Source organism: Primulina tabacum, chromosome 1, assembly GCF_025594145.1.
Source record: "Primulina tabacum isolate GXHZ01 chromosome 1, ASM2559414v2, whole genome shotgun sequence".
Classification (NCBI taxonomy): Eukaryota; Viridiplantae; Streptophyta; class Magnoliopsida; order Lamiales; family Gesneriaceae; genus Primulina; species Primulina tabacum.
The window spans coordinates 50,881,736-50,908,562 of NC_134550.1; the positions used below are offsets into that span (position 1 = coordinate 50,881,736).

Here is a 26,827-nt window from a genome sequence, read left to right on the forward strand (position 1 = left end):
TCATATATTAATTCAATAAAATTTAAACATAAAAAACCTGATCACAAGTACGAAAGTACCCCCCCACAAGTAGACTACTTGGCAAAACCTCAGGGGCAGTAATGTCATTTCTGCTTTGTAGGATACAAGTATGTATGTTTAAGGTTTCTCTCAGTCAGCAGCAGTAGCCAGTAAAGCCTCAAAAGTTGAGAAAAATGTCAATGGAAAGTACATTACAAGTGTATATTTTGGCATCGTTAATCGCCCAAAATCTTTCGGAAATAATCATCCAGCCGAGTAGGAAACATAATCTGTGTATCGGTCAGCGGATTTCAAATTCGTAAAATTGTAGAAATTCATTAAATGGGGGGAAATCCGAGTAGAGGGTCTGCATGCAAGACATCTTGCAAAAGATCCCTATTTTACTCCACCCCTTCGTTTATCATCAGTATTTTGGCTGTTTCTGAGTTTGCATTTTTTGATACAAACTGAATTGAGGTGTGTTTTCACTATTTATTTTGTGTTTATGAGGTGGGTTTTTGTGTAATGCTGGTGCTGGTGGACTCGCTGAGAGTTTTTGCTTGGATTTTTGAATGCTTTTCTTCTTTGTTCTTTTTGTCTAACAGGTGAATTGAAAAATGGGTTCTTCTACTTATGATGATGCTATGCAGAAAGAGTTTGCGGAAAAGATACGTGTTCTGGGGAATAAGCTCCTCTCTCTGCCTTCCGCCATTGACGAGCAACTCGCGCTTCTTGGGGTAAAGAATTCTTCAACCGTTGCATTTCTCATTTGTGTGCGTGTAAATATCTGTAAAGATTCCATTTTTACTCACTTCAACTGGGTGCCAGTTGTCTTGAATGTATTTTATGTAAGAAAAAGTTAACTTAAGACTTGTTCACTGCTGTCAAACTGTTGGTGCATTTGCCTTTGATTGTATAATTTAGAAATTTCATACGGTTGCCTGAAGACCCTTTTCTGTTGAATGTCTATGTGGCCAAACGACTGTCATAATTCTGTTAAGATCCCAGTTTAAGTATGAGTCGCTGGACAGCTTTATACAGATTAACAACATGTTGATTGGATCATCAATTTCAGCTCAATTTTTTTTCCTGATTCGATAATGTTCGATGTTATGATGGGAATGAGTCTTACACTACCTAATTATGTCTGTGATGTGGCCAAAGTGTTTACTCGAAAGGGTTGAAATTTTTTGAGTCTGACTGATATCTTAAATTCACAAGATATCATGCTTGAAATTTGTATCGATTTGATCATAGTTATGACTTACGGTCAACCTTTATGTGCTTTTCTGTCCCTTCTTCTCATATTTTTTGGCTTGTTGATGAAAACTTGTGCAGGGAGTTTTTATGTTTAATATAGTGTCGGACCCATCTTTTTCCATTTGGCTAAGATGATATAGTTGCTGCACTTGGGGAATTCTACGAGTCTTTTATGGAAGGAATGGACTTAATGTGTCATTCCGTGTTTATCTGTGTCCTAGGTGATGTTTTGCGAACACTTAAATGTGTTGGTATGCACAATAATTTTGCAAGTTGATCATCTCTGGGCATTTTATAAATTATTTCTTAATTTTCAGCCGGTTATCCATTAAAACTCAAATTCTCTTATCCTCCTCAAGTCTTCTTGCATCAATATGTAATGGGTGGGGAAACTGAACACTTTCTCATGAAACCTTGTTATACAGGTCATGATAGAGATTTTCTACTTATTTTTTGGATCTATATTTTCTGCGGCATACAGTCATTTTGAATGCAGCTTAAGTAATTTTTCACATGTCTGGAAGAGGAGCACAGGATTCCTAATCCCCACTGTTTCCTTTCTGGAATTTTATGGCAACACATTTGACGCTTGATTTTTTTCCCTCTCCCTTAAGTTTTTAATAGTTTCACCATAACTTCACTGTTATCTCGAAATCATTTACAGATAGTGTGAATACTACTTTTTTGTTTTGGATTTTCCCTCAGAAAGCAGAGATCATTTTGCTCCAGATATGTCAAGACCCTCCCGATTATATGAGATTGGCGCTCACACCATTGATGAAGGCATTTGTCTCCAATAAACTATTGCGGCACACCGATGAAAATGTCCAAGTTGCAGTTGCTTCTTGTTTTATTGAGCTTACAAGAATCAGTGCTCCTAAATTTACTTGCAATGAGGTTTACATGAAGGTATTTAAATCCTTGGTTTTTTCTCTTATGTAATATCCTGAACATGTGTCATGTGTTCCTCTCTTGTTAGCAAACACAATTCATGTATCTTGATAAGCAGTTTGGTTACTTGTGACAGGAGTTTTTTAAATTAAGCGTGGCTGCTTTGAAGCATTTGTCTTCTGGGTCTGGTACCAATTATTTTAGAGCTCTGAATATTCTTGAAACACTGGCAACAGTGAGATCATGCCTGGTTCTTCTGGACATGCAATGCGGTGAACTTATTGTTGAGATGTTCCAACTGTTTTTCAATACTATTAGGTATGTCTGCAAGAATGGTCTGTATTCTTCTATAGTTTAAAAGAATTGGAATTCATCCATTTCATTGATATACTGGCTGATTTCTTAATGCTTATTTGCCATGCACTAACTGCATTCATTTTTAGTGCCTATTCACGAATGTTCAATTTTCTTGAAGGCCCAACCACCCAACTCAGATATTCAAATACATGGAAATGACAATGACCTTAGTGATACAAGAAAGTGATGAGATCCCATCTGAACTCCTGAAGCCACTTCTAGACAGCATCAAAATGGATACTAAGGCAATGATTCTGTCTATAATTATATCCAATATTTTGCTCTGCAATTTGTTGATATCATTCCTTTATATCTTTTACCAATTTTAAAATATAAAATAGAGTTTGTTTGGTTCAGAATATTTCAAAAATGTCCTGGGATTTGGGAAACACAGTCTTCAAAAATTGCTCGGCCAAACTCCAGCCCTTTCTGATAGAAATGGTGAAGTCATTGAATCTGGATGTTAATGATTATGCTGAAATAGTTGCTTCTATATGCGAGGATGCTTCCAGTATGAAAAACATGGTTCGTTCCTTCTAAATGTAATTCTGACATTCAATTGGTGCTTTGTTCCCTTTCATTGGCAATTTCATGGGAATACCAATCATCGGAGAATAGATATTTGACTAACATGATATATTGTTAAAATAATGTTGCATGATATGTATTCACATGTTTATCGTGTGGAAGATAGTATATGTGGCTTTTGACTCTTCTTTGAAGCCTTGTTTGCCTGTAAACTTAGATGCTTTGCCATTGAGTTTTGATCAGATTTTTGGAAAATTAGTCATCGATTTTCTATATTATGGTTGTGATTGGGTTAAGCAAGCTTGATTGAGGTTAAAAGCATTATCCCAGTTATTGAGATGTCCAGTAGCCTCCAAGGCTATTAGCTCTTCAAGGTTGAAGCCACTCAATCCCTTGAGCTGCAAAGACAACGTAAGACATTAAGTGCTCTGAATTGTTTACTTTCTTTGCAAAATTAGTTGACACTGTTGGCTTGGTACCCAAGGGAACTGTTAGAGTAGATGCCCTGCAAGCCAACGGTTGGCTAGGGAATTTATTGACTCAAGTGAAATAAACAATCTTTATTTTAAAATAATTTAACTTTTTATGGTCTTGTTATACTTTATCTGTATACCCATGCAAACAGCATAGATAAAGTCCTTGATTATGCTTTAATACAAATGAATCGTAATTCGACGTTGAAACTCATTTGTAAACACTGCATATTCTAAATTCGTTTCTAGTCGATTCAGCCGCCTAAAACAGGGATAAAGGTCGCTTGAGCTCGAGACTAGCATCTGTGATGTTGTGTACTGCGTTTCTTGGTAAGGGCATGGAGATGTCCAAACATGCAGATGGGTAGTCATATGATGATTATACTGAACAACCCTCCCTCGGACTTTCCAAGTGGTTATCATTCATCGAGAGGATAAGTCCGTGGTTATGATTGTACACCATTAGTCCTTACGACCCGGGACAACACTGAGGCTCTATATGCTAGGGCTGTGCTTTGACTCGTTTACCGGCTCCAGGAGAGTCATCAGGTGGCGAGGTTGGGTACAGTTGCGACACATATAGGAGCCAGTGCATTGTAGTTGGGGATTCACCGCTCACCTACGGGTGTGGATATCCTATGTGACCTAATGAAATAATAGTGCATGGAATCTCTGGCCAGAGTACGAGATGTACGTTGGAGAAGGAGTTCTCCAAATAGTGCACGCGATGCCACTATTATAGTTATCACATAGTTATCGAATTATTATGCAATCCTCGATGAACCAATGGTTTCAAATCTGATCGGGATATATGAGATGAAGGGACCGTACTGTGCGTTAATCATAATCGACTGGTTCTTACAGGTACTATCAGTGATACCTAGGGGATCATGGGACGATGCTACTAGACGCTCTTACCATGATCCGATGGGTGCAATCAGAAATGAGTTCTGACATTCTTGATCAAGGTGTTGATGAAAAGAATGGGGCTAACTAGGGTAAGCCCGAATAAATGAATATGTCCTGAATCACAAAGAGTTGTGAACCCACGGCTAGCTGTATCCCTGAACCATTGAGGGTCACACAAGCACTGGTTTATTTGTTCCCGTTGAGATAATAAATTCAATGAGTTGAATTTATAAGAAATAAGTTTGATATGATCAATCAATAAGCTTATAAATAAAGTTTATAAAAGCTTATAGAAATTTTGAGAGAATGACTGTTAAGACAGTCAAATGAATACACATGCCTTATTTAGACATTGGTGAGTCAATTTCTTCTTCGTGTTCCATCTCTACGCAAAAGTTTTTCTAAATTTCTAGTGCAATTTAGAAAAGGAACAAATATTCCAGTCGTGGACCGGATTAGGAGATCGAAGAAAGTTCGTAGGGATTTACAACAAGAGCTACGTCCGCTAATACCGGTGTAGTTGGAGCCACGTGATTTATTCACCAAAGGTATAACTTTTAAACATTCTATGAATGTTTATGTTAAAATCATACGAGCGCCCAAAGCAAAACATATTTTGATTGTCAAAATAAATTAAAATTTTAAAACTTCCGCTGCGTTTGGGCGTGTAGAAAACCGAGATCCAACAGGAACATCCTTGGGTGCTCTGCAATTGAGGAAACCAATCCAACTTCCAAATATTCCTCCATAAATTCATAAATTACGCCGAAATGCTAACAGTAGTTCCTAGTATAGACTCCTGCAATCTGTTTTTTTTTGGAATGGGGCAGGTTTATTGAGGCAAGACCAAATGTCTCATTTAAGGAGATACTAAAACAAATGTTTAAAGAGAAATAAAAGTGATGAGGAACACGATCAATGTGATTTTGTAATGCTACCACTTCAGGTCTTTCAGCTGCAGAGTTGTTTATGGTCATCTCTGTTGTCATAATTTGGTAGAAATTCTCCCATCACTTACCTTTTTTTTCTCTTTGTTATCTGTGATTAAGTCAATTTAGCTTAGTTACTATTCCCGCAGCACCTCTTGGTGGAAGATTCAGTTGAGCCTCTATTTGTTGTAGCAGATCCCTGGATGAGAAATAGGAAAACGGTGTGTCCTATGAAATGACTCAGACCAATTTGTGATAACCTTGCAAGTGTTCTAGTCTTGCATGGCCTTGACCATGTTTATGAGTTTATCGTCTAATGTTTTACCTCCAGTGCCACTCGCTTTCTCTAATATAAAATTTTGAAGCTTGGAACAAAATTCATGAAGGCCATATGCTGATGGCTTTCCACGAGCAAAAACTTGTTGGTGGATGATTTGGATGGGAATTTTCTGTTCTTGAAAATTAAGATGTATTGTGGTAAGAAATGGCATGCCCGTGTCATTCGCCACAATCACTTCAACTACCTCATAAAGACAGACCGTGCAAATGCTGACTGTACTCGCGATTATAATGATCCAGATACTGATTGCTTTGCCTCATAGTCATACTGAATTCAAATCATGGTTAGCTATATAAATCCCATCGCTACCACTTTCATGTAGGTGATGTAGTTATTAACTTGAATGGAATTGATTGTCATTCAAGTCAGTGAAGGCAAAGAACGAGTACATAACAAGCACTGATGATACTTTCCTTGAACTAGGTTCACTCATGATTAGGAGTCTTAAAAAGTTAAATCATGGGCCATAAGAGTAAAGTGCTAGTTGAGAACATGTAAAAGTGAGAGACAATTCAACTTTGAAATTGAAGATTTGGTTAGGCAAATGAAATATAAAGCTGGGCGAAACACATTTCCGATTGAGTGATGATGAGGTATTTGAGATAGTTGGACATGCTTATTATGACTTAATGCAAATCTGTTGGATCGGTTAGGGGGATCACCGTTGAGCTAAAATAGCTCAGTTCTTGAAATATTGAACACCGATGAATTAAATCGAGTTTGGTGTTCAAACCAAGCGGAAAATACTCGAAATAATCCTTCGTAGAAACCGAATAAATATTTTGTAAACCATTTAAAATATATGCACGTTGAATGAGTTAAAATATTCAGTTGAAGCATTTTATCAAACACTTGGTATACAATATTTTGGTATTTGAAGAAGACATAAAATGCTTCAACAATGCATCTTTAAAACTATGGAAATGATAAGTAAATGCAATAAACAAATAGACACGAATTTGTTTATGGATGTTCGGAGATTTCAAACACTCCTACGTCACCTCTTCTTCCCCTTGGGAAGGATCCACTAGAAGACTTTGATTTATACAACTATTTGTACAAACCCATTCCGGAAGGGCAGCACCCAACTAGAACTCCTAGCACTCAAGATTGTAGGCAGCACCTCACAATCAGCATATTGTTTAATGTCTCATATGCAAAGACTACATATACAAGTTTATTGTCTTTGTGCAAGACTCACTCAACTAATCTTTGAAGTTCAACTCTCTTGTATATGTGTGAGTGATTGTGTGTGAGGAATTTATCATTTACAGTGTATATCTCAAATGTATCCTCACACAAGGGCTTGTGCTTTCAACTAGCTGATATCTTCATGCTAACTGCCCATGCTTTGAATCCACTTCAAAAGCTGTTGTTTGATATTCAATATGTTGTATTTATAGGCTCCAACACTGATATATACGTTAGACACAAGAATATGACCGTTGGAAAGTTTCTGTACTGTTTCTGGAATTGCAACGGTCAAATTCGTCTTTCTGGACATTTTCTCGACTGGTCAACTCTGGTCAACTCAACTGGTCAATCAGTTCAACTGGTTCAGTTGGACTGGTTCAACTGGTCTTCAGCTGGTCTGGTTCAGTTTCAGCTGGTTCAGTTCAGCTGGTCTGGTTCAACTGGTCTTCAGCTGGTCTGGTTCAGTTTCAGTTGGTCAGCAGCCGGTTCAGTTCAGTTGGTTGGTCAGCTGGTCAGCAGTTGGTTCAGTTTCAACTGGTGTGCTGAAATCAGCCTAGCTGATTTCAGTTTGTGCAGAACCAGTAACTTCATCGTCATTTATCAGCATCTTAAGCTTTGATTCAGACTTTGACTTCTGAACATGATTTGTAGATCATCGTCTTATCTTTCCAACGCATACTGAATCGCTTCATTTCGATAACCGAGCTGAGAGATATGACCAAAATACCGCAGCTGCTCAAACTCAACTGATTGCTGTTTTCGTGTGATCAGTTTGGTAATTGAGCGATCAGTTAGACCATGATAACATCCGATTTTGCCCAACTGACGTGAAATACGATTTGTTCCAAATTGAGTTTTCTAATCAGTCCAACTGGCGGATTGTCATTTGGATAATCCAGTTGAGAGATATCATCAAAATACTGAAGCTCGCCAGAAATTCAGTTTGTGCAAAATTCAGTTTCAGCTTGCTTCTTGTGTTTGCAACTTCACACTTGAGTAAATATGTTAGAAACACAATAACAAGTTTTGTTAACATCAAAATCAAGATTGCGAACTTGAAAAGTTCCATCAAAATCATAATTTCATATATTCCCATTTTTATTTTATTTTTGTAGACAGAGAATCTTTACTTGACTTTAAAAGCTACACTTACATTTTACCTGGACATTTAATAAGAAAGATTGGTGGATCTAAACATTGCTTTGTCTCATGACGTTTTACTTCTAAATATTAGTTTCTAAACTCCATAAATGTAGCACACATGTATCTTTGTTGGACTACAAATCTGGATAGATTGATGGTTAGTGGGACATAAATTCATTTGCAGCAAGATTGCGGAGATTGTGTCATCAAGAGGTAAAAAGCAAATGATTTAGGATAATTGAGAGAGAAGTGTTAGAAAAAGGACCTAGGCAAGGAGATCCGCTTTCCCCTTTTCTGTTTAACTTGATAGTAGATGTGTTGGGCAGATTGGTCGACAAGACAAAGGCAATGGACCTTATCCGGGGTTGAGTAGTAGGCATAGAGAGGTTGAGATCTCACATATTCAGTTTGCGGATGATACTCTGTTCTTTGTGAGGAATGACAAACATTTAAGTTTTTTGGTCGAGATTTTGCATTTTTTTGGGTGAAATGTTAGGGTAAAAGATCATTTGGGAAAAAGTGCTTTATCGGGGCTTAATTGTGAAGAAGAAAAAGTGAAGGGTTAGCTAGAGAAATTTGTTGTGGGACTGAGTCTTGGCCCATTAGATATCCGGGGGTCCCATTAGGTGGGATTCCATTAAAAGTCTATTTTTGGGAGCCTTTTCGTAGATTGACTTTGATTTCAACAATGTTGAATGTTTTACCAATGTATTTCATGTTTTTGTTTAGGATCCCCCGGGACATAGTGGAAGCTACGGAGAAGATTATGAGGGATTTTTCGTGGGATGGTCCTGATGGGGAGCACCATTGTCACTTGGTCGCTTGGGACCAAGTTTGTAGACCAAAAGAGTGAGTGGGGCTTGAGTATTGGTAACGTCTGTCAGAGGAATAAGGCCTTGCTAGGAAAATGATGGTAGAAATTTTCCAGCGAGGGGAAGTCGTAATGGAAGAAAATTGTTGTTAGCAAATATGTGTTACATTATAATGTGTGAGATGCGGGTCTAGTGAGGAATGCTACTTTTAGGAGTCCTTGGAAGTTCTTTTCAAAGATCTACCGGCTTTCTTGAGTCAGTGAGGGTTATATAGCAAGAGGGGGAAACAAATTTAGGGTTTGGGATGATAGATGGTGGAGGTTCTTTTTGTAAGGAAATTTTTCCATCTTTATGCTAGATTTCTTTGGCTCATAATCAGCCGATTTCCCACTTTCTTCTTTCTGACCATTCATCCAGCTTTTCCATTCTTTCATGGAATTTGAATTTTCCCTGGTACTTAAGGGATGTGGTGGTGAATGACTTGAGCGTATTTCTATGGTCCTTGGACATGGTAAATTCGATTGAAGGAGCTGAAGATATTAGGAAATAGGTTTGGGATTGTTCAGGTTTTTTCAGTGAAATCTTTCTTCGAATCCTTATTTCTGGATAATATTTTTCTATCATTTCCTCTCTATCATACCATTTGGAAAGCACCAATTCCATCCAAGGTTCAAGTGTTCTCGTGGACTGCAATGTTTGGAAAATTACCAACTTACGAGATGATGCAAAAGAGGTACCCCGCTTGTTCTCTTTGTCCAAGTCGGTGTGTGTTGTGCGGGCAAGAGGTGGAGAGCCGGGACCACTTGCTCATTCACTGCCCTTTTACAAGCTTCCTATGGTTCAAAGCTTTGGCGGAGTTGGGCCTGGTTTGGGTATTTCCAAGATCAACTAGGGATTTATTCACATCAGATCTTGGTCGTGATTTAGGTAGGAAGGGTAGAATTTTCTTGGTTGTGGTAGTTCATTGTATATGTTGGCCAGTTTGGTTGGAGATGAATAGGACCTTTGACAATGAAGAAGACTCATTTGCAGATTGCTGAGACAAGATAAAATTTAGGGTTTCATGCTGGATTTTGAAGAATGTGGAGTTCAAACTTTTTCGGTTACATGCTTATATAGGGACTGAAGTCTAATATTATGTTAATATGACTCCGGTTTCCGCCTTTTGTAATTAATATATCTTAGTAATATAAACTCGTTTCCTATAAAAAATTTAAAAATATTCCTCAACTACATAATCAATTACACATACTCCTTTAGAATAACTAGGGATGAAGAGAGCGGGAGTATGTGTAAAGTTGTGATGTCTGACGCTTACATGGATTTGTAAGGATAAACAATCGCTTGTTAGTGGAAAGGTAGGCTGAGGATCTCATGATCAAGAGGTGGAAATTGGAGGAAAACAGAGGCATGAGAATGAATGAAAGAAGGTTGTTAGATGATTCGGTCGTTCTGTATGACAACCAAATTAAATAAGCGCAACATATATGACCGATATTCTCGATTGGGAAAATTAGTAAGTGAACTAGGTCAAGTTATAATAAATGGATGTGAGTCCAATTATCGTTCTCATAGAAGTCAACTTCTAAGTACTAGAATATATATTATTTATCTTAATTTAGACAAATCAAATTAAGCGAGGTGAGAGATCATATTGTTTAAAATAAAATAAACCAAACTAAAATAAATCAACTAATGCCAGAACTCAAAAAATAACGACAAAATGCTTAGAGGGAATTCAAATTCTTAACAACGACTAAGACTCTCAACGTAATTGAGTCAAGTTATATCCCACGTATCAAATTTTAATTTAAATTTAATTAATTAATTACCCAATTCAAGACATAATTCCAAAATTTATTTATTAAACTATCCTTGGATTTAATAAACTCAATAAAATTTAACAGTCCAATTATTCATAATAGCACCATGGAATTTTAGTTTTTTAACCTAAAATCGCATAGAGAAATTGAATATATTCATAGTAAGTTTTACTATATGTTGATTGATGTCGTGAAACTAAAATTTGTCCACCGCCTTTCGGTTTGGATCAAACAAGTTATGCCATCTAATTGGCCAAATTAAACACAATGATTATAAATGACACCGATAAATGAATTTAAATAAATAATAAAATCAAATCAAACTCAAAACATAAAAAAATAAATTGTCTCAGCCCTGTTGACAAAATCTATTCTGTAAATTTAAAAGAAAAGAAAAATCTAATGTTTCAATCCATAAACATAAACATAATAACAAAAAATAAGAGAAATATTGATTAGGCACGTTTTCTTGCTCGAATTTGCAATCTCCTCTCGAAAAGCTTCAAATCCCAGCCGTTGTCTCGATCGTGATTGAAAAAGTTTTCAAAGATTCAAAGGGTTATTTTTCAAAGTTGAAAACTCCACATGTGAATGTCCAAGGAAGTTTTAGGAATTTTTTCTTCTTATTTTTAGAATTTTGTTGTCATTGGAGTCTTGCAAAATCACATTGAAAAATAAATAATGCTCTTCACAAATTCCTTCCTTAAATATCAAGATTCATTGCGGTGGCTGCTCCTTCTTCACTTTTCGGAGTCTTTCCAATGTGACATTGAATTGTTTGACCTCGTTTACGTAATTAAACTTTTTCCACATATCAAACTTAAAAACATTGTAAAATGAAAAAAGCGCAAATACGGAATAAGAACAAGTGAACGACCAATAAACACTAATATGAGAAAATAAATCCCTAAAATCTCTATAAGATATGTACAACTAAACGTTTATCGAAAATTTTATTAAAATAATTTTTTGTTAACTTTTATTTATGTTATTTTTGAAAAGACTATTATACATAAATTTGTTTTGCAAAAGAACTTTTTCCTACTAAAATTAAAAAATCGGTAGAGAATACCTTTTTTGATTGATAAATTTTATCAATAATGAAAATAATCAACCATTCATATTCCTTTTCTTTGAGTTGACTATAATTGAAGTTCCAAATCTATCTTTTGCGAAGCATTACCTTGTAGTAAATAGAAATCAATATGTGATATACATTTGATTTCTATAATTACCCGTTTTATCTTTTTCAAGTTGATGTTTTGGTAATATACATTTGGAGTCCCGAATGATGTTTTATGAAGGGAGTGCAAATGATGTTATATGGAGTGCTCTCTCTAAATATATAAGGAGAGAGATTGGGGCTAGATTGAGGTCACCACTATACTTTTGCAAAATGGAGTTCTACATGCAAAACTTCTTATCTTAAGTTGTGAACTTAGGGAAGGAATTTATGACATATTCAAGGTTTGGATTAAAAAAATCAGTGATACAAATGAAAGATCAAATAATTCGTTTTATTATCCCCAGACCCTTAACATAATAATTGGCATAGATCAAAATTACCTTTCATATTATTATCTGCCTTCTGTATCTAGTTAATATAATTGATAAGACAACAAATTAAACATGCCACACTAATGTAGATCGCAAGAAAAGTAGAGAGTTATTGCCCAAGTTCGAAGGTACTAAGCAACCAACATTATTAGAATGTTAACCACGAGAAAATGATCAATACTTATTATCGCAATCATGAAGTTTTATCGTTGGTGTTTTTCATGAACGTGCAGTACTTGGGATTTTGAAGAGATTAAAACAATTGATGCATAAATACAAACACAAAATATCAAGATTTGGGGAGTAAAATAGTCGAGCTTGAACTTGAGTTTAAGGAGCACAAAATAGAGAAGCTTGAGCCCGGGCTTGTAAACTGGCTAATAATCTCAGCTTACAAAATCATTTAGATATATGTTTGTATGGTCAAATCATGAGTTTAGCTCACGAGCTTGATCTGATAAGCTCATTCATGAACTTCACTTGGAGAAACAATAAGAATATGTCTATGATAATATTGGTTGATGCTAGCCTTAGGGTAATACCCTAAGGCTGTATCCAATGATCTTAGTCATTCTTATAAGTGATGTCCAAAAAACAATCATGGACCCCATATGTAGCCATAAATGTAGATTGTTGGATGTACACTTGATGCAATGCCGTAAGGGTGGATTGAACTCAACCGATTATATTTTGTATGTACATGTATAGTACTGCAAATATTAGTTATGAAAAAATATTTAATCACGAGAGTTGGATCATGAGCTCATGAATAGTTAGTATGAGCTCGAGTTCGAACTCATTAGTAAGCTTGAACTCACGAGCTTGGTTTCAAAAAATCTTAAACTCATTTGAGCTCAAATTAAGTCGTACACCTCTAATCAAGACAATAGCAACTTATGTAAATAATTTATATATGAAAATATTGATCAATTTTCAAATTATCGATATAGTTTGTTATAAGGGTACAATGGGAAAGGCATGTGAGTGTTTTGACGGTGGCAACTATATATGTCGAATGCCCCAATTTTGGATTGGTCAAATGACTCAAATCAAGTATAAAGGTAAGTTTGTTCCTTCACTTTACTAACTCAATTCATTGCTTATACATTTACGAGCAAATTACAAGTATGGTCAATCCATTTTAAGCATAACATGGAACTGGATATGACAAGGTACTAGATCTAGACAAATGCATATATTAATGCTTCCACCCTGTCAAAAGAGGCGAAGATAATCAATGATAATTTATTGGCATGCGGCATATACAATTAGGAAAAAAAGGTGTCTTCTCATCATGGTTTGCTGAAATGGTCAAGGAAACTACGCTTTCAATTCTATCGACATTTCATGAAATGATCTCGATGACTGGTGCAAAAGAAAAGAGTCGACTTCTTGGCTTGGTTCGCTTAAAAGGTTTGCGGGAGGTTATTGTTTCAATACCATCGGCATTTCGTGAAATGATCTCGATGACTGGTGCGGATGTTTAAATATATATAGAAAGTTTGGATTTTTTTTTGGAAAAACAACAGTGAAAAAAATTTGTAAATTTTGGAAAAAATTCAAAAACCATTCCGCGATAACGGAGATGGTCATTCGCATTGATGAAAAACCTGTGATTTCCTTTTAAAAACACTTTGTATCAGTAGCAACTGAAACCTTTCTAGAATGGCCGTTTGATCATTTGGCAGCCGCTACAATGAAACATGCTTCTTTGTGAAACCAGAAAGGACAATTGTTTTTTGAATCATACAACTATCCGTTCATATGCAATTCCTTGAATAGTCAGGCAAAAGAGACATATGTCGTTCTACGTAAAAAATCAGCGATTTTCGTTCAAAACATGCCATAGTGATTCAATCTTTACAACCTGAAATTTTGTATCGGTAGCTATCGAGACCCTTCTGGAACGGCTGTGGTACCGAATCACGCTTCTCCGTGAAACTAGAAAGGACTATTGTTTTTAATCATACACTCAGTTTATATGCAATTCCTAAAATAATGCGGCAAAAGAGACTTGTGCTATCTACTATGCATGATAACATGATATTTATGTGTAGAGATTATCTGTTAATTTCTCTTGTAGTAGATGGTCCTCGCAGGTGAGGAAGAACGTTGCATTCGAAGTAACCAAATCAAATATTCCTGTTGCATGGACCCTAAAGTATGACTTACAAAAACGCAGAAGAAAAATGTATCTAGCATGATATTTTAACCATTCCAGATTCTCTGGTTGTTTCAGTGTTGTCGTCTCATTATTGTGCTGAATGATTTTAGAGCTCATTTTTCCCTGTTCAAACTACTTCTGAGCGGAAAAAAGACAAATTTATTCAGTCTCTTTAGTAAGTTTCTTATGTGAATTAGGTGCCAAAAGAAGCTTCATCAACTGTTACAATATCCAAGTTAAATGGACTAGCCATAGCTGATCCAGAAGATTGCATTCCACATGTTAAGAATGGTGATGGAAATACATTGGATGGTGAAAGTTCACTGGAAACATCAAAGGCCTGTCGGCACAAAAGTCATATGGCAAGATATGGTGTTGCAAATGAAGTAGTCAATGCCGTGGAAATATTGCCATCAGAAGGAGAGGCAAGATCTGTTCAAAGAAGGGTCCGAAAACCTTCTTTGCACAAACCGGAGGAAGGGTATGAACTTCCTTGCAGAATGAGAGACAAGGATCCTTGTGGTTCTGTTAAGGAAGGAAATATAAGAAAGAAGAAAGGGAGAATGATAAATCAGACAAATAATCTGGATTCATCAATCGACTTAGGCAAGGTAACTGAATTCTTTCCGTGGTAACTTCTGCCATTTTTATTTATTTAATGTGAAAATTTTATAGATAGTAGCTTCTGTGTCTGCTTTTAAAACCACGGCACCAATGCACCGGTGAATTTTGGCTCTGGAAAATGAGAAAAATTTACCAAATCATTCTGTTGTAATATATTATGTGAATTTGGTTTAGTGAGTAAAATGTCTACTCTGATCATTATTTTGGATGGGATGATATCTATTTGAAATATACATCACTTTTAGTTTATTGTTGTAGCTTACTGTCTCCATTGGTGATTTTTCATCCAGAGGTCAAGAAGTTCTGAACTTTCTAATGGGGAGGATTTGGTTAATTCGAGGATACAAGTTTGGTGGCCAAGGGATAAAATGTAAGTACTGAATATATTCATGACTACATTTTCACAAAGCGTTCAGCTATTTTCTTGTGGATCTTAAAAACCATACACCCTTCTAAAATATTTGAAAACAAAAATTATAAATTGTGATTATAATGAATAAAATGATTAATAAGAAGTTTAGGCTCCGTTTGGTATGTGTGATGGGATAAGTAAATGATTAGTAATTAGAGTGTTTAAAAAATGAGAGATGTGCATTAATAATATGTTGGGATAAATAACATGGTATTTGATATAATTTTAAAATGATTGATTAATTTTGTAAATTTTATTGTAATCACCAAAATGCCCCAAGTGCTAATTAAATATATATTCTTAAAATAATTAGATATATAATTAAATATTTATAATTATAATTTACATTTATTAAAATAATTTTAAATATATTTATTAGAAATAAATTTGTAAATATGCATTTACTTTAATAATTAAAGTAACAATAATATTTTGAATGTTATTGTTAAATAAAATTTAGTAATAACTACAATATTATTGTTTTTTTAAAATATTTATAAATATTTTTAAAATAATTTGATAGATAATTAAATATTTATAATTATAATTTACATTTATTAAAATTAATTTAAATATATTTATTAGAAATATATTTGTAAATATGCATTTAATTAATAATTAAAATAGTAATAATATTTTGAATATTAATTTTATTGTTATATTTATTAGAAATATATTTCTAGATTGCGTATTTTTAATAAACGACAAAATAATATTTGACATGGTATAAAATGATGAGTGTTGACATGGAATAAGAAATAAGAGGATAAAAATGTAATTTGATGAGTGTTGATAGCCTATCTCACTTGTTTTATTAGATTAATAATCAAATAATTATCCATAAAATTGGGTCTTAAACCGGGTCAAAGTGATTATTAAAGTATCTTAAAATTTTAACCAAACATTAGATAAATGTTTGATTATTTATCTAACCTTGTTTAATCCACCCCACCAAACACATTAAGGAATTTAGCAGCCTTGGGTTAGAGAATTTTAACACAAAAGCCATCGTCGTGTCTCCACATGTTACTTCAATAATTATTTATGAAATTGTTTCATTTGCTTTATTTTACATTTACTATGAGAATCATATAATTAGTTATGTGAATAAACGATAATTACTGTTGAAACTTATTTGAATTATGCCATTAGAATAGGATAGGAGTATGAATGAGCCGAGATGACCTTCAGTAGATCATTATCTGAGCTCTGCTTGGTAAAGGAAATTATTGCTTGAACTTAAGCTCAATTGAGCATCCAATTTCGAACTTGAGCTCGACTCATGTATGTATTAGGTTGCTCAAGTTATATCAAAAAATCTGAAGTTTTTTTGGTAATTTATACTCTGTTCTTTCGTGCTCCGGTGGACCTATCCCTGGTCAGAGGCACTCAGATGTTTTTCAATTTTGTGCATTTCAACTAGACAACTTTTTCTCATATTCAAAGTTCCACTTATGCAGGTATTACTCAGGCACTATTGTATCTTTTGATTCTTTTAAAAAGAAGCACAAGGTGATTAGATACTTCCATATTTTTTCTTGTTTGTTTCATTCTCTCAGTTGAATTTTACAGGACTTCTTTGAATTCATTCCTGTGCTGATACCTGCGAAAACAAGCAATTTAATTGGCTATATTTTTTGCAGGTTTTATATGATGACGGCGAAACTGAAATTTTGAATATGGATAAAGAAATTTGGGAACCGTTTGATGACCAACAGGTTAGATTTGTCAATTATCACCATGATCATCCTATTTTCTTCAGTTAATGATATTTTAGTTTGTCTCGCCTTTTTTGATGCATGTGATCATTTAACCCAGGATTTCAGCAAACAAGAAGCCGATCCTCCTGCTTCTGCTGAGGAACATGTCGAGTAAGATGTTCATAAATAATGTGTATACTTTTGATTTCCGGCAACGTCTCTATCAGTTCTTTGAAATACTCTTCAACACATAAACCACCTTGATATCCATCTATGATTTAAGACAGTACCGGTTTATAGTCACCATCATCTTACTCTCCAACAAAGCCCAAAATCTTTTTTGCAATTTGTTGGCCCCTGGCCAAAGTAAATGGAGAAAAAGAGGGATGGAATGCTTTATTTTCTTGCTAAATGTGTTCGATTTCTCATCTATGTTATCAAGATATAATCACATCATCCTCGGCCACGATATATCATTGAGTCAAGTGTTTCAGTTGAATTGTTTTATTCCTGGATCAGGGCAAAAAAATCGACAGCAAAAGGTAAGCCAGGTCCATTCGAGAAACCAAAAATGTCCTCGTCCTCTAAAAGGTCGGTCTTCCTTTCTGGTCCATAAACTCAACATGTTGATTTGGGTGGAAATTCCATACCCTTAACGCGGATAAACGTTTTTCTGTTAGATTGAAAGGTGAAAAAGGCTTGAAATCTCGAGTTACTCATATCGAGGATGAACATCACGAAGAGATGCAACCTGCTCTTGGCGACAGCTCGGGCATAACAAAGGAGTAAATTCTCAACTCATAAAATGGATTGATTTACCATGTTGATTACTGAACAATTATTTTGTGCGACAAAGTGGAGATCATAAGATAACTTGGAACATCGATCGATTTTTTACCTTGATCTCATTTTGGGGCCATTCTGATATATACTTGTACTTGCATGGTTTCTAGAACGAATTAGCTTTCTCCATCCGTTGTATTCTAGGATAATCTTACGACGGTTCCGTGCCATTTGAAACTGGCATACCTTGAAGTGCAGATGGGTGATTGATTTGATGCCATAATCTTGGTTACATTCAGAGAAGTTGCTGCAGTTTAAAAGGATAATTCACTTTAACATTGCGTCCTTGCCACTTTAGTATCAGGAATAGGTAAATCAACAGTGACCACAACAAAATTATTAACAAGAAAACATCTGAAATGGTCATTCTTATTAAAAAAGACGTGCAAAACGAATTAACAAAAAAAGGTCCGCATATTGGGCACCAGGCTACAAGAAGTAAGAAAATTTGATTGCTCCCAAAAAAGAGAATGTTGTTTCTGATGACGAGAGTGGTTGATGTGGCAACATAGGTGTGCCTGCTACTAAATCAATATTGGCTTTGCGCGAGTTGCTGGATCCTCCCTAGATTCTATAGTGATCATAAATATGTATCCTATAATCCACAGGACAATGTACATGAATGGAACCCAAGCGAGGCAAGCAACAAGGCTCGCGATGCTCCCAACGTATTGAGGATCTTTGATCACTCCGAATGGGAATTCAGTAACCCATGGAATGCTCTTTCCAAAACGTACGCCATAATATGTCCCAGATTCTCCCAGCAGCTGATAAACCCTGTTTAAAGCAGAAAATGGAGATAACAATGTAAAATATTTCATATAGTTAAACAGGTATTGAATGAGGTGAAAATGCAGGACAGTTGATCCTTTCCTGACCGAACACATATCAATAAAATGCCACATTAATTTTACTGTGAATTTACCAGAAAATGTAAATTATACATTCCCCTCTCCCCATTTTTATTTCACTTAGTGATTACTTAGAAACAATTTCCCACCAACCTTTTCTTAATCTCTTCTTAGAAACAACCATTTAAAGCGGGAGGCAAGTGAGCTGTAAAGAATACAAGGTAAGAACCAAAAATTCCATTTATCCATCAAATAAGCCGTATGTGAGCACGAGTCTACATGTTTAGGATTAGAATCTCATTTTGCTATTATTACTTTGACAATAAACACAAGAATTAGAACCTAGTATCTTCTTCAATCCTATGCGTATTCATTCCGATTTTAAACTAATTGAAGAGATACAAACTATCCAAGATAATACTAAGATCGAATGCTTGAAATGGTTTAACAGTAAAAAAAACATAATATGATGATGAAGTTAACTTGATATTAGGTGATCTGGAGATCAATAAAAATTCAATTTCAAATAAAGCATAATAAAAACGGGAGATCAATTTAGTCATCCACTACTGGATGATGAAAAGAAAGAAAGCCAACTTCTTTCCATTTATCAGGTTGCGCCTCATTTCTCCTTCAAATAATTTTTCACACCCTTTCATTTTCTAATTGTCACATAACCATTCTGGCTTTTACACAAAACTTCATGTCACATGAAAGAAAAGAACCAACGCTTAACAAACAACACAAAACAAACAAAAACTTCAAGGGATACAAAATATTGAGCCATTATAATCTTGAGATGGAAGACACATGTCAACATACTAGTTCATTATAAAAAAGGGCATCAAGAAACATGCGTTTCTTAGCAGTAAACAGAACCATCTTACAAAAATTCATTTCCAACAGAGAGTGTAGTTTTAAAATGTACGTTCGGTAATTATACACTCTTTGCCAAATTATCAATGTCCCATCACTCACTGCACTAGTTAGCAATTCACAAAACCTACATCCTTTCAGTTCTTTAACTACTCTTTACCAATACGGTGAGCTGAAGCAACAGCACAGCTTTCTTTCTGCGACCGTATTTCCAAGAGTGTTATCACTTAACAATAATACAACATTTAGCACGTTAACATTGTAACATATGAATCACACTACGGTTTCATCACACGAATGCAGATGATGAAAAAGGTAATTACTCATCTGCACTAGCCAATTCAAATTCATCTATCAAAGTCCAATCCACATTAAAACACTCAATCCCTAACTTATACTAAAAAAGTTGATTTTGGTTCTGATGATCCAAAGGTGTGCAGAGATTTATAGAACATATAGATAGATAGACCAAGTACTTCTACTGATATATTAAATTTAGAAAAATATATTTTCCATTTTTTTTATCTTACAAAGGGTCGAAAAGCAATAGCTACTTTGCAACGACAATACGACATGACACCAAAATTATAAAGAACCCAAAAAGCAATGGATAAAGAAACATTCTTTGCTGTCAAAATCCCAATAAAATTTAATATACATGAACAGCGTTGTAGATTTGCCACCTGAAGTTGAGAAATTGGCCAATGACGAGAAGGGGCCAAAAGTACAGGGGCGGCGGCCAAGAAAAAGTGGACACGGAGTAAAGCGACGCGAACTGGACTAACTTCAGAAAATGCGACACCAAAGCCATGATTCTACAAGGATCATGCTGTCTTCCGCAGAGATCTACCCATGTCTGCGGATTCGTCCACAGAAAGAAGTAAAACGGGAATGGAGACAACACTCCCATCCATGCCCACATGCCCATTCTCCTGCGGGAGATTCTAGAACGAGGCAGCTCTCTGTCTGATTCGCCGTAGATGGTCGGCTCTGTTTGTTCATCATGGGTGAACAAGGTTATTTAGTATTTGGGTCGGGATGTGTAATTATTAGATTTTAATTAATATATAGATAAATATTTTTTAATCTAAATTTTTTATTTTATTTAATAAAAAGCATAATTTTTTATATAGAAAGTATTTTTAAATTTATATTTTTATTAATAATAATTGAATATAGAAAGTTTAAATGGACACGTTTGTCATATCAGCACAGTCCCTAGGTCAGAAAACTTCTTGAAGATTCATAAAACAATTCGTATTTTTTAAAAAATAGAAATTAATTTTTTTATTTATCGAAATATATATTTCTAATCAAAATACAAGAATTTCAGAAATTATTATTTTTATTCTGAATATGCCATTAGCTTATATTAAGTTAACATGCCACAAATTAATTTTCTTTACTAATAAAAAATAAATAGAAGTATCTAAATCACATAAAAAAATATTTAAAAGAAAATTTAATATAATGGTTATGATATCAAAATTTTATAAAGACTAGTTCCCTGTAATTCTAATGCATATTGATTAACATAATTTTTTTTGTGACGATCTTACGAGTCAATTTTATGAGACAGATATCTTATTTTGGTCATCGATAAAAAATATTACCCAAAAAAATTATTTATTATTGTAGATATGGGCAGAGTTGACATGTTTCACGGATAAATATTTTTTTATGAGACGGTCTCATGAATTTAGATTGTCTTTGTCACTCTTAATAAAAAATAATTAATTTAAAAACAACAAAAATTATAGTATTAGTTATTAATTAAAGGCTAGACTGCAATACCTAACTAACTATCGGTGAAATTTTTTGGATTTGGATCTTGAATTTGACTCTTTCAAGAAATTAAAAGAAAAACGAAAATGTTTTATTTATTGAATAATTATTTATTTATAGGACCTGCATTAGTCATTCTTCAACATGTTCTTCTAAAATATATAGAAATATGAGTAGGTCTCTTGTGAGACGATCACGAATCTTTATCTGTATTAATAAAAAGTAATACTTCTAGCATAAAAAGTAATATTTTTTCATGGATGACCCAAATAAAAGATCCGCTTACAAATACGACCTGTGAGACTGTCTCACACAAATTTTTGCTTAGAATTTGATACATTATTAGTTATTCTTAACAAAAAAAGAAATTTAACTACAGAAGTTGGTGCCACATACATGCAGGCCACAAGACTATAAAAGATTGAAGCAAATTTGCATGAACACAGTTGCTCCATATTTCCGATGAGCTGCTAACTCGAGAATGGCTTCACGCGAGTTGTTGGCATGGTTCGCCGGAACGGCCGTGATGTAGCCGGAACGGGAACGGCCTATGCAATTCCAAAGTTCCGAGGTGAGTAGGTTGATTGCTTGTATCGGCGTTTCGTATACCGAAAACGGGGATACAACGGTGGAATGGAACTGGAACGCAATTTGCGACGGTTTTGTTTTGAACAGTCGCTATTAACGACGGTTATGTAGCGACGGTTTTTATTCAACTGTCGCCGATCGGCGACGGGTTTAATAAAACCGTCGCTATAGTTAGCGACGATTTCAATAAAACCGTCGCTAAATTAAAATCGGCGACGGTTAATAAAAACCGTCGCTAAATTTCGCATATCTTTGCTTTCTAGTACAAATAATGCAATTGTAAGTCCTAATGCACGTATCTTTGCTTTCTCGATGATATAACATTTACATGTACCTTTCTATATAAATATTTGTTTTCATCAACTTATATTTCATTTCTCATTATTATTATATTATCATATGATATGAGTAATTTAATAAGCTTAACATTAATTTCACTAGGAACATTGGAAAGCAAATCACATCGGTTGATGTGCGATGGTGAATCTTGAGTCTTCTTCCCGCTGCATCCATCAATGAAAGACTAATAAAGAAGAGACTGCAAGTCAACTATTTCTATTGAGAAATTTTCATTACAAATTGTGAAAAAAACTAAGTTAATTATAAAATATTTCTATTTTAATTGATGTTAAATAATTTGTAACATCACTTTATATAAGATTTGATGCTTATTATTAGTCCATCACTCTAAATTGATTCAAATTTGTGCGAACTTATATATATCCAATCGAAAATATTTTAAAGTTTTAATTAATTAAATACAAATAATTTTTAATAGTATATTTAATTTTTGATATGGTTGGAAATATTTTAAATATAATGACGATATAAATTTTGTTCAATAAATTGTTAATAAAATTTTAAAAATATTTAAATTTCTTATTTACATCAAATAATCTATTTAAATGATATTTATTTTAATTTTTATATTTCTAAATATTTTCCAAAATTTTTAATTTTTATATATTTATAATATTTTTTTTAAATACTCGTTCCGCGAAATTTCATTGTAACTGGAACGGTAGCATCCGTTCCGATCTCCGCGACCGCGAAAGCGAACCATGGTTGTTGGATCTTCCTCTGCTTCCAAATTGATCATAAATATGAGTCCTATCTGCCATAGGACAATGTAGATGGATTGATCCCAAGTGAGGAAAACGACAAGACTCACGAAGCTCCCACAGTACCGAACGTTCGCGAGATTTTTGACTCTGGCTTCGGTATTCCATGCAATGATTTTTCCAAATCGCTCGCCATAATACATTCCGGATTCTCCCAGCTTTTCATACACCCTGTTTTACATTTGCATGAAGCTATCATTAATGTCTTAGTTAGCCATTAAAAAACTTCGTTGTGCTTGGACTGATTTCAAATTCATCGACTTTAGAGCAGTCAAAATGGGATACCTGTTGTTTGGCTCAATCCGTCGTTTGTTTGGATTAATCAAGAAATTGTTTCATTTGTTTGTTATGTATCATGGAGATACTTTGATTTTTAGTGGTTATATATATTGTCTGTCATGTGCGTGTTCATGAGAACTTAAAAATTCACGCGACTTATCAGATTCAATGTATCAATGTGGAATCACACAGTAAAACACCACATCCCCAAGTTATGATTATAAAATTGAACACTCTCTATCTGTAATGATGCAACCCGGGCGAAATGGATGAGTAGGGTCGAGTACTCTGCCGGATTTGCTATCAAATTAAAGGAAATATGAGTTAAGCGTATGGACCGAACTTCTTTCCTTCCTGAGATTTGAGAGATCTTCGAACAAGAAAATAACCACGTGAATGGGCGCCAGAGGGGTGTCCGGCGTGACCACTCCGATGCTTAAGTCAGCAAAGTACTCAAGCAATAAAACCAATGTAGCCAAGTGATGGCCGTGAGATTGGTGTGGAGAGTGGAAGTAAATGAGCAATAAATGAGAGTATTCAATGTGTGTATTCAATATCTGAATAGGAAATAAATGCAAGTAAAGAACCTGATATTTATAGTAGAGGATGTAATGATGACCTCGTTTTTTGTGTGTGAGCATTAATTATAGTAGGGTGGCTGATTATACCCTATTGTTCTGACATGTAAAATCGCATAGTAGTCACATCCAGCCTACTTGATTTGACCAACCACTTGCACTGATGTCGGAGATAGGTCAGCTACATACATTCTATTTATCGGCGGTATTAAATGCTTCCGTCATATCGTGGTGGCCCGGGTGGAATGCTTCTCGGGAAATAACATAGGAAACCGGATCCCTAACAGCCGGACAATCGGACTCCTCAGATACTCGCCTTCTTGGCTCCTGATGAATCCTCCCTGCAGATTCTCCTTGACGACCTGTCTGTCCCACAGCCCGGGCATCAAATGTCCCGGCTATCCTTAGGCTCCTTTGTGGGACTTAATAATCTGTTTATCCCGATTCCCGGGTTATCCGTACGACCCGGGAATAATCCATGCCCCTGATTCGGGCACTATTCTATATCTATGTCCCGGATTGTCAATAACCCGGGACATTATGGGGCATCATCACTCCCTCCTTAAATAGTCGGGCTAGAGTCTTACTCGCTGTCCCGATTAATCATGTGTGCCCGACCAGGCAAAGCAATTTGTCGCTTAATCTCTCGAGACAATAAAGATGTCGTCACAATCACTGATGCTGTCGTAAGCCCTAAAATTCCAACTTATCCAAAACGTACCATATCCCAAGGATAATCATTGTGATATCTCGATATCTGCGAACGTCTTTTCGGCTATCTGATACAACTTCCAATATCCATCCTGACCATTCATGCATTCAAAGATCAACAGCTATGATCAATTCCTTACTCCTATACATAGTAACCCATCTATTTTTCAATCATATTAGCAAATTATTACCCAAGCAGTATAATGGTCGGTGCAAGTAGCTCAAGGACTCCTGATATGACTGAGGCTTGCAAGGAATCTGCTTTGGAGGCTCGAAAAGCTGCTATGGAAGATGAAGTCTTCCATAAAATTCTTTGCTATTGGGAAGAGCTTCAGGGGCTGAAGTTTCTTTATGAAACTGGAGAAGCTACCACTTCCAGACTGGTGGCAAAGATGAAGAAATTTCGGGACCACTTGCACATAACTGAGGGGTCGGACATCTTTACTGATGGACATGTCTACCAACTGATGCTTCGGAAGGAAAGGAAAATCCTCCACCAGATTGCTGATTCAGACAGCTTCCTCAAGACTTCCACCGGAGCCTTAATCGGTTGGTTGAGAAAATGGGAGGCTGCTGTAGAAGATGAATATTTTGATGTAATCCGTGCTAATTTCTGTTAAGCGGATAATATGAAAAATATTTCTTCTAGTTCGTCTCTGTAGTTTATTTTCCCAGTATTTTTAAATTTCATCAGTGTATGCATATATCATGAATTGAATAACTGACAAAGCTAACTAACATTAGTCGAAGATAAATAACGGATAAACGACAAACCGAAATATTGGGACCTCTTATATCCTGGGCTTAGAATAAGGTGTCGGGGCCTTATATCTCCCGGGCTCAGAATAAGATGCCGGGGCCTCATATCGCCCGGGCTTAGAATAAGGTGCCGGGGCCTTATATTTCCCGGGCTTAGATTTCTCGTCGGTGAGGGTTCTCGGATAGTCCACGGGGTGTCATTATGACGCATGCTTTTAGCATTTATATTGCCGAAAATCGCTTCATATTCTGAGAATCCGATAAGTCTGACACATTGATATTCGTACACGTCCTTTCGTATGTTCAGCTCAACTTCCAAAATTAATCCTGAACGTTCATGTGTTCATAGATCAACGGCTGTGATTAGCTCCCTCCTCCTGAATAAATGAGAAGGCGTTTCGATTGGTTTGAGACCTTCCGACTTCCTCAATATTAAATGTCACTTGTCTATAAATAAGACGATAGAAATGAAATGTGAGTATCAGTCCAATATGTCGAGTTCAAGTGATTCCGATGCTTGCAGTAGTACGCACGTTCAAGTAACAAGCGAAATACGTCCTCATCTGGAGGATCTGAAGAGGACTATTGAAGAGTACATCTGGGTAAAGGTCATGTCTACTTGTTATAAGATTTAAGATCTCAATAACATGCACCAAAATGGTTTGGCTCTTACTCGTGCACAAAGAGCAGTAGCGAGGAAATATAAGCGAGAGTTTGAAGTAGATCAAGTTGCAGATCTAGCTACCGATCAAGTTCTGTTGCATGCGATGATGTGGAAGGAATGACATCAGTTGAACAAGATCTCAACTGCTGAGTCCTTTACCAATCTTCGAATTCATGAATTGACTGATTGGATAACTGTGTGGCAAGATTCTGTAGCTTCGATAATGGATAACATAACATGGCATCGAATATTTTCTTAATAAAATTTGTAATGGACGTACATTGTTTCTTTAATCTTCTGCAAATAAATCAATGTAAATTGAATAATATAAAACCGATAAGTGAAACTGAAATGCCAGGACCTAATGTCTCCTGAGCTTAAAATAAAGTGCCGAGGCCTCGTATCTCCCGGGCTCAGCATAAAATACCTGGGCCTCATATCGCCCGGGCTTATAGATAAGATGCCGGGCTCTTACACCCCCCGGGGTTATAATATTTTGTCGTTTGGTTTTCCCAGGCAATTAATGCGATGTTATAATGACGTGTCCCCTACTGAAAAGTTATCAGAATATGTACGGATTCCGAGCAGATAAATGATCATGACGCCTCGATTTATGCGCTTGTCTTTTCAAATATCCCGCCTAATCATGCCGCTCA

At 35.4% G+C, this 26,827-nt stretch overlaps 2 protein-coding genes across 3 annotated transcripts; one reads left to right on the top strand and one right to left on the bottom strand.

Annotated features, from left to right (window-relative positions):
• Positions 1–185: 185 nt before the first annotated feature.
• LOC142547011 (sister chromatid cohesion protein PDS5 homolog C-like) lies at positions 186–18,206 on the top strand. Of its 2 annotated transcripts, none has more exons than XM_075655059.1 (13): positions 186–510; positions 606–737; positions 1,966–2,169; positions 2,288–2,469; positions 2,627–2,753; positions 2,866–3,033; positions 14,578–14,991; positions 15,295–15,374; positions 16,877–16,928; positions 17,060–17,134; positions 17,235–17,287; positions 17,636–17,707; positions 17,797–18,206. In XM_075655059.1, the coding sequence occupies exons 2-13, from the start codon at positions 618–620 to the stop codon at positions 17,903–17,905; spliced, it is 1,656 nt and encodes a 551-aa protein (XP_075511174.1). In that variant the 5' UTR covers positions 186–510; positions 606–617; the 3' UTR covers positions 17,906–18,206. The 2 variants fall into 2 exon arrangements, with proteins under 2 accessions (XP_075511174.1, XP_075511165.1); XM_075655050.1 differs by having other exon boundaries at positions 186–477.
• Positions 18,207–18,216: 10 nt separating this feature from the next.
• Positions 18,217–20,711, bottom strand: LOC142547022 (phosphatidyl-N-methylethanolamine N-methyltransferase-like). Its single transcript, XM_075655071.1, has 2 exons — positions 20,370–20,711; positions 18,217–18,736 (listed from the first exon to the last, which is right to left on the bottom strand). Exons 1-2 carry the CDS (start codon positions 20,612–20,614, stop codon positions 18,484–18,486), a joined length of 498 nt encoding a protein of 165 aa, XP_075511186.1. The 5' UTR covers positions 20,615–20,711; the 3' UTR covers positions 18,217–18,483.
• Positions 20,712–26,827: the final 6,116 nt, after the last annotated feature.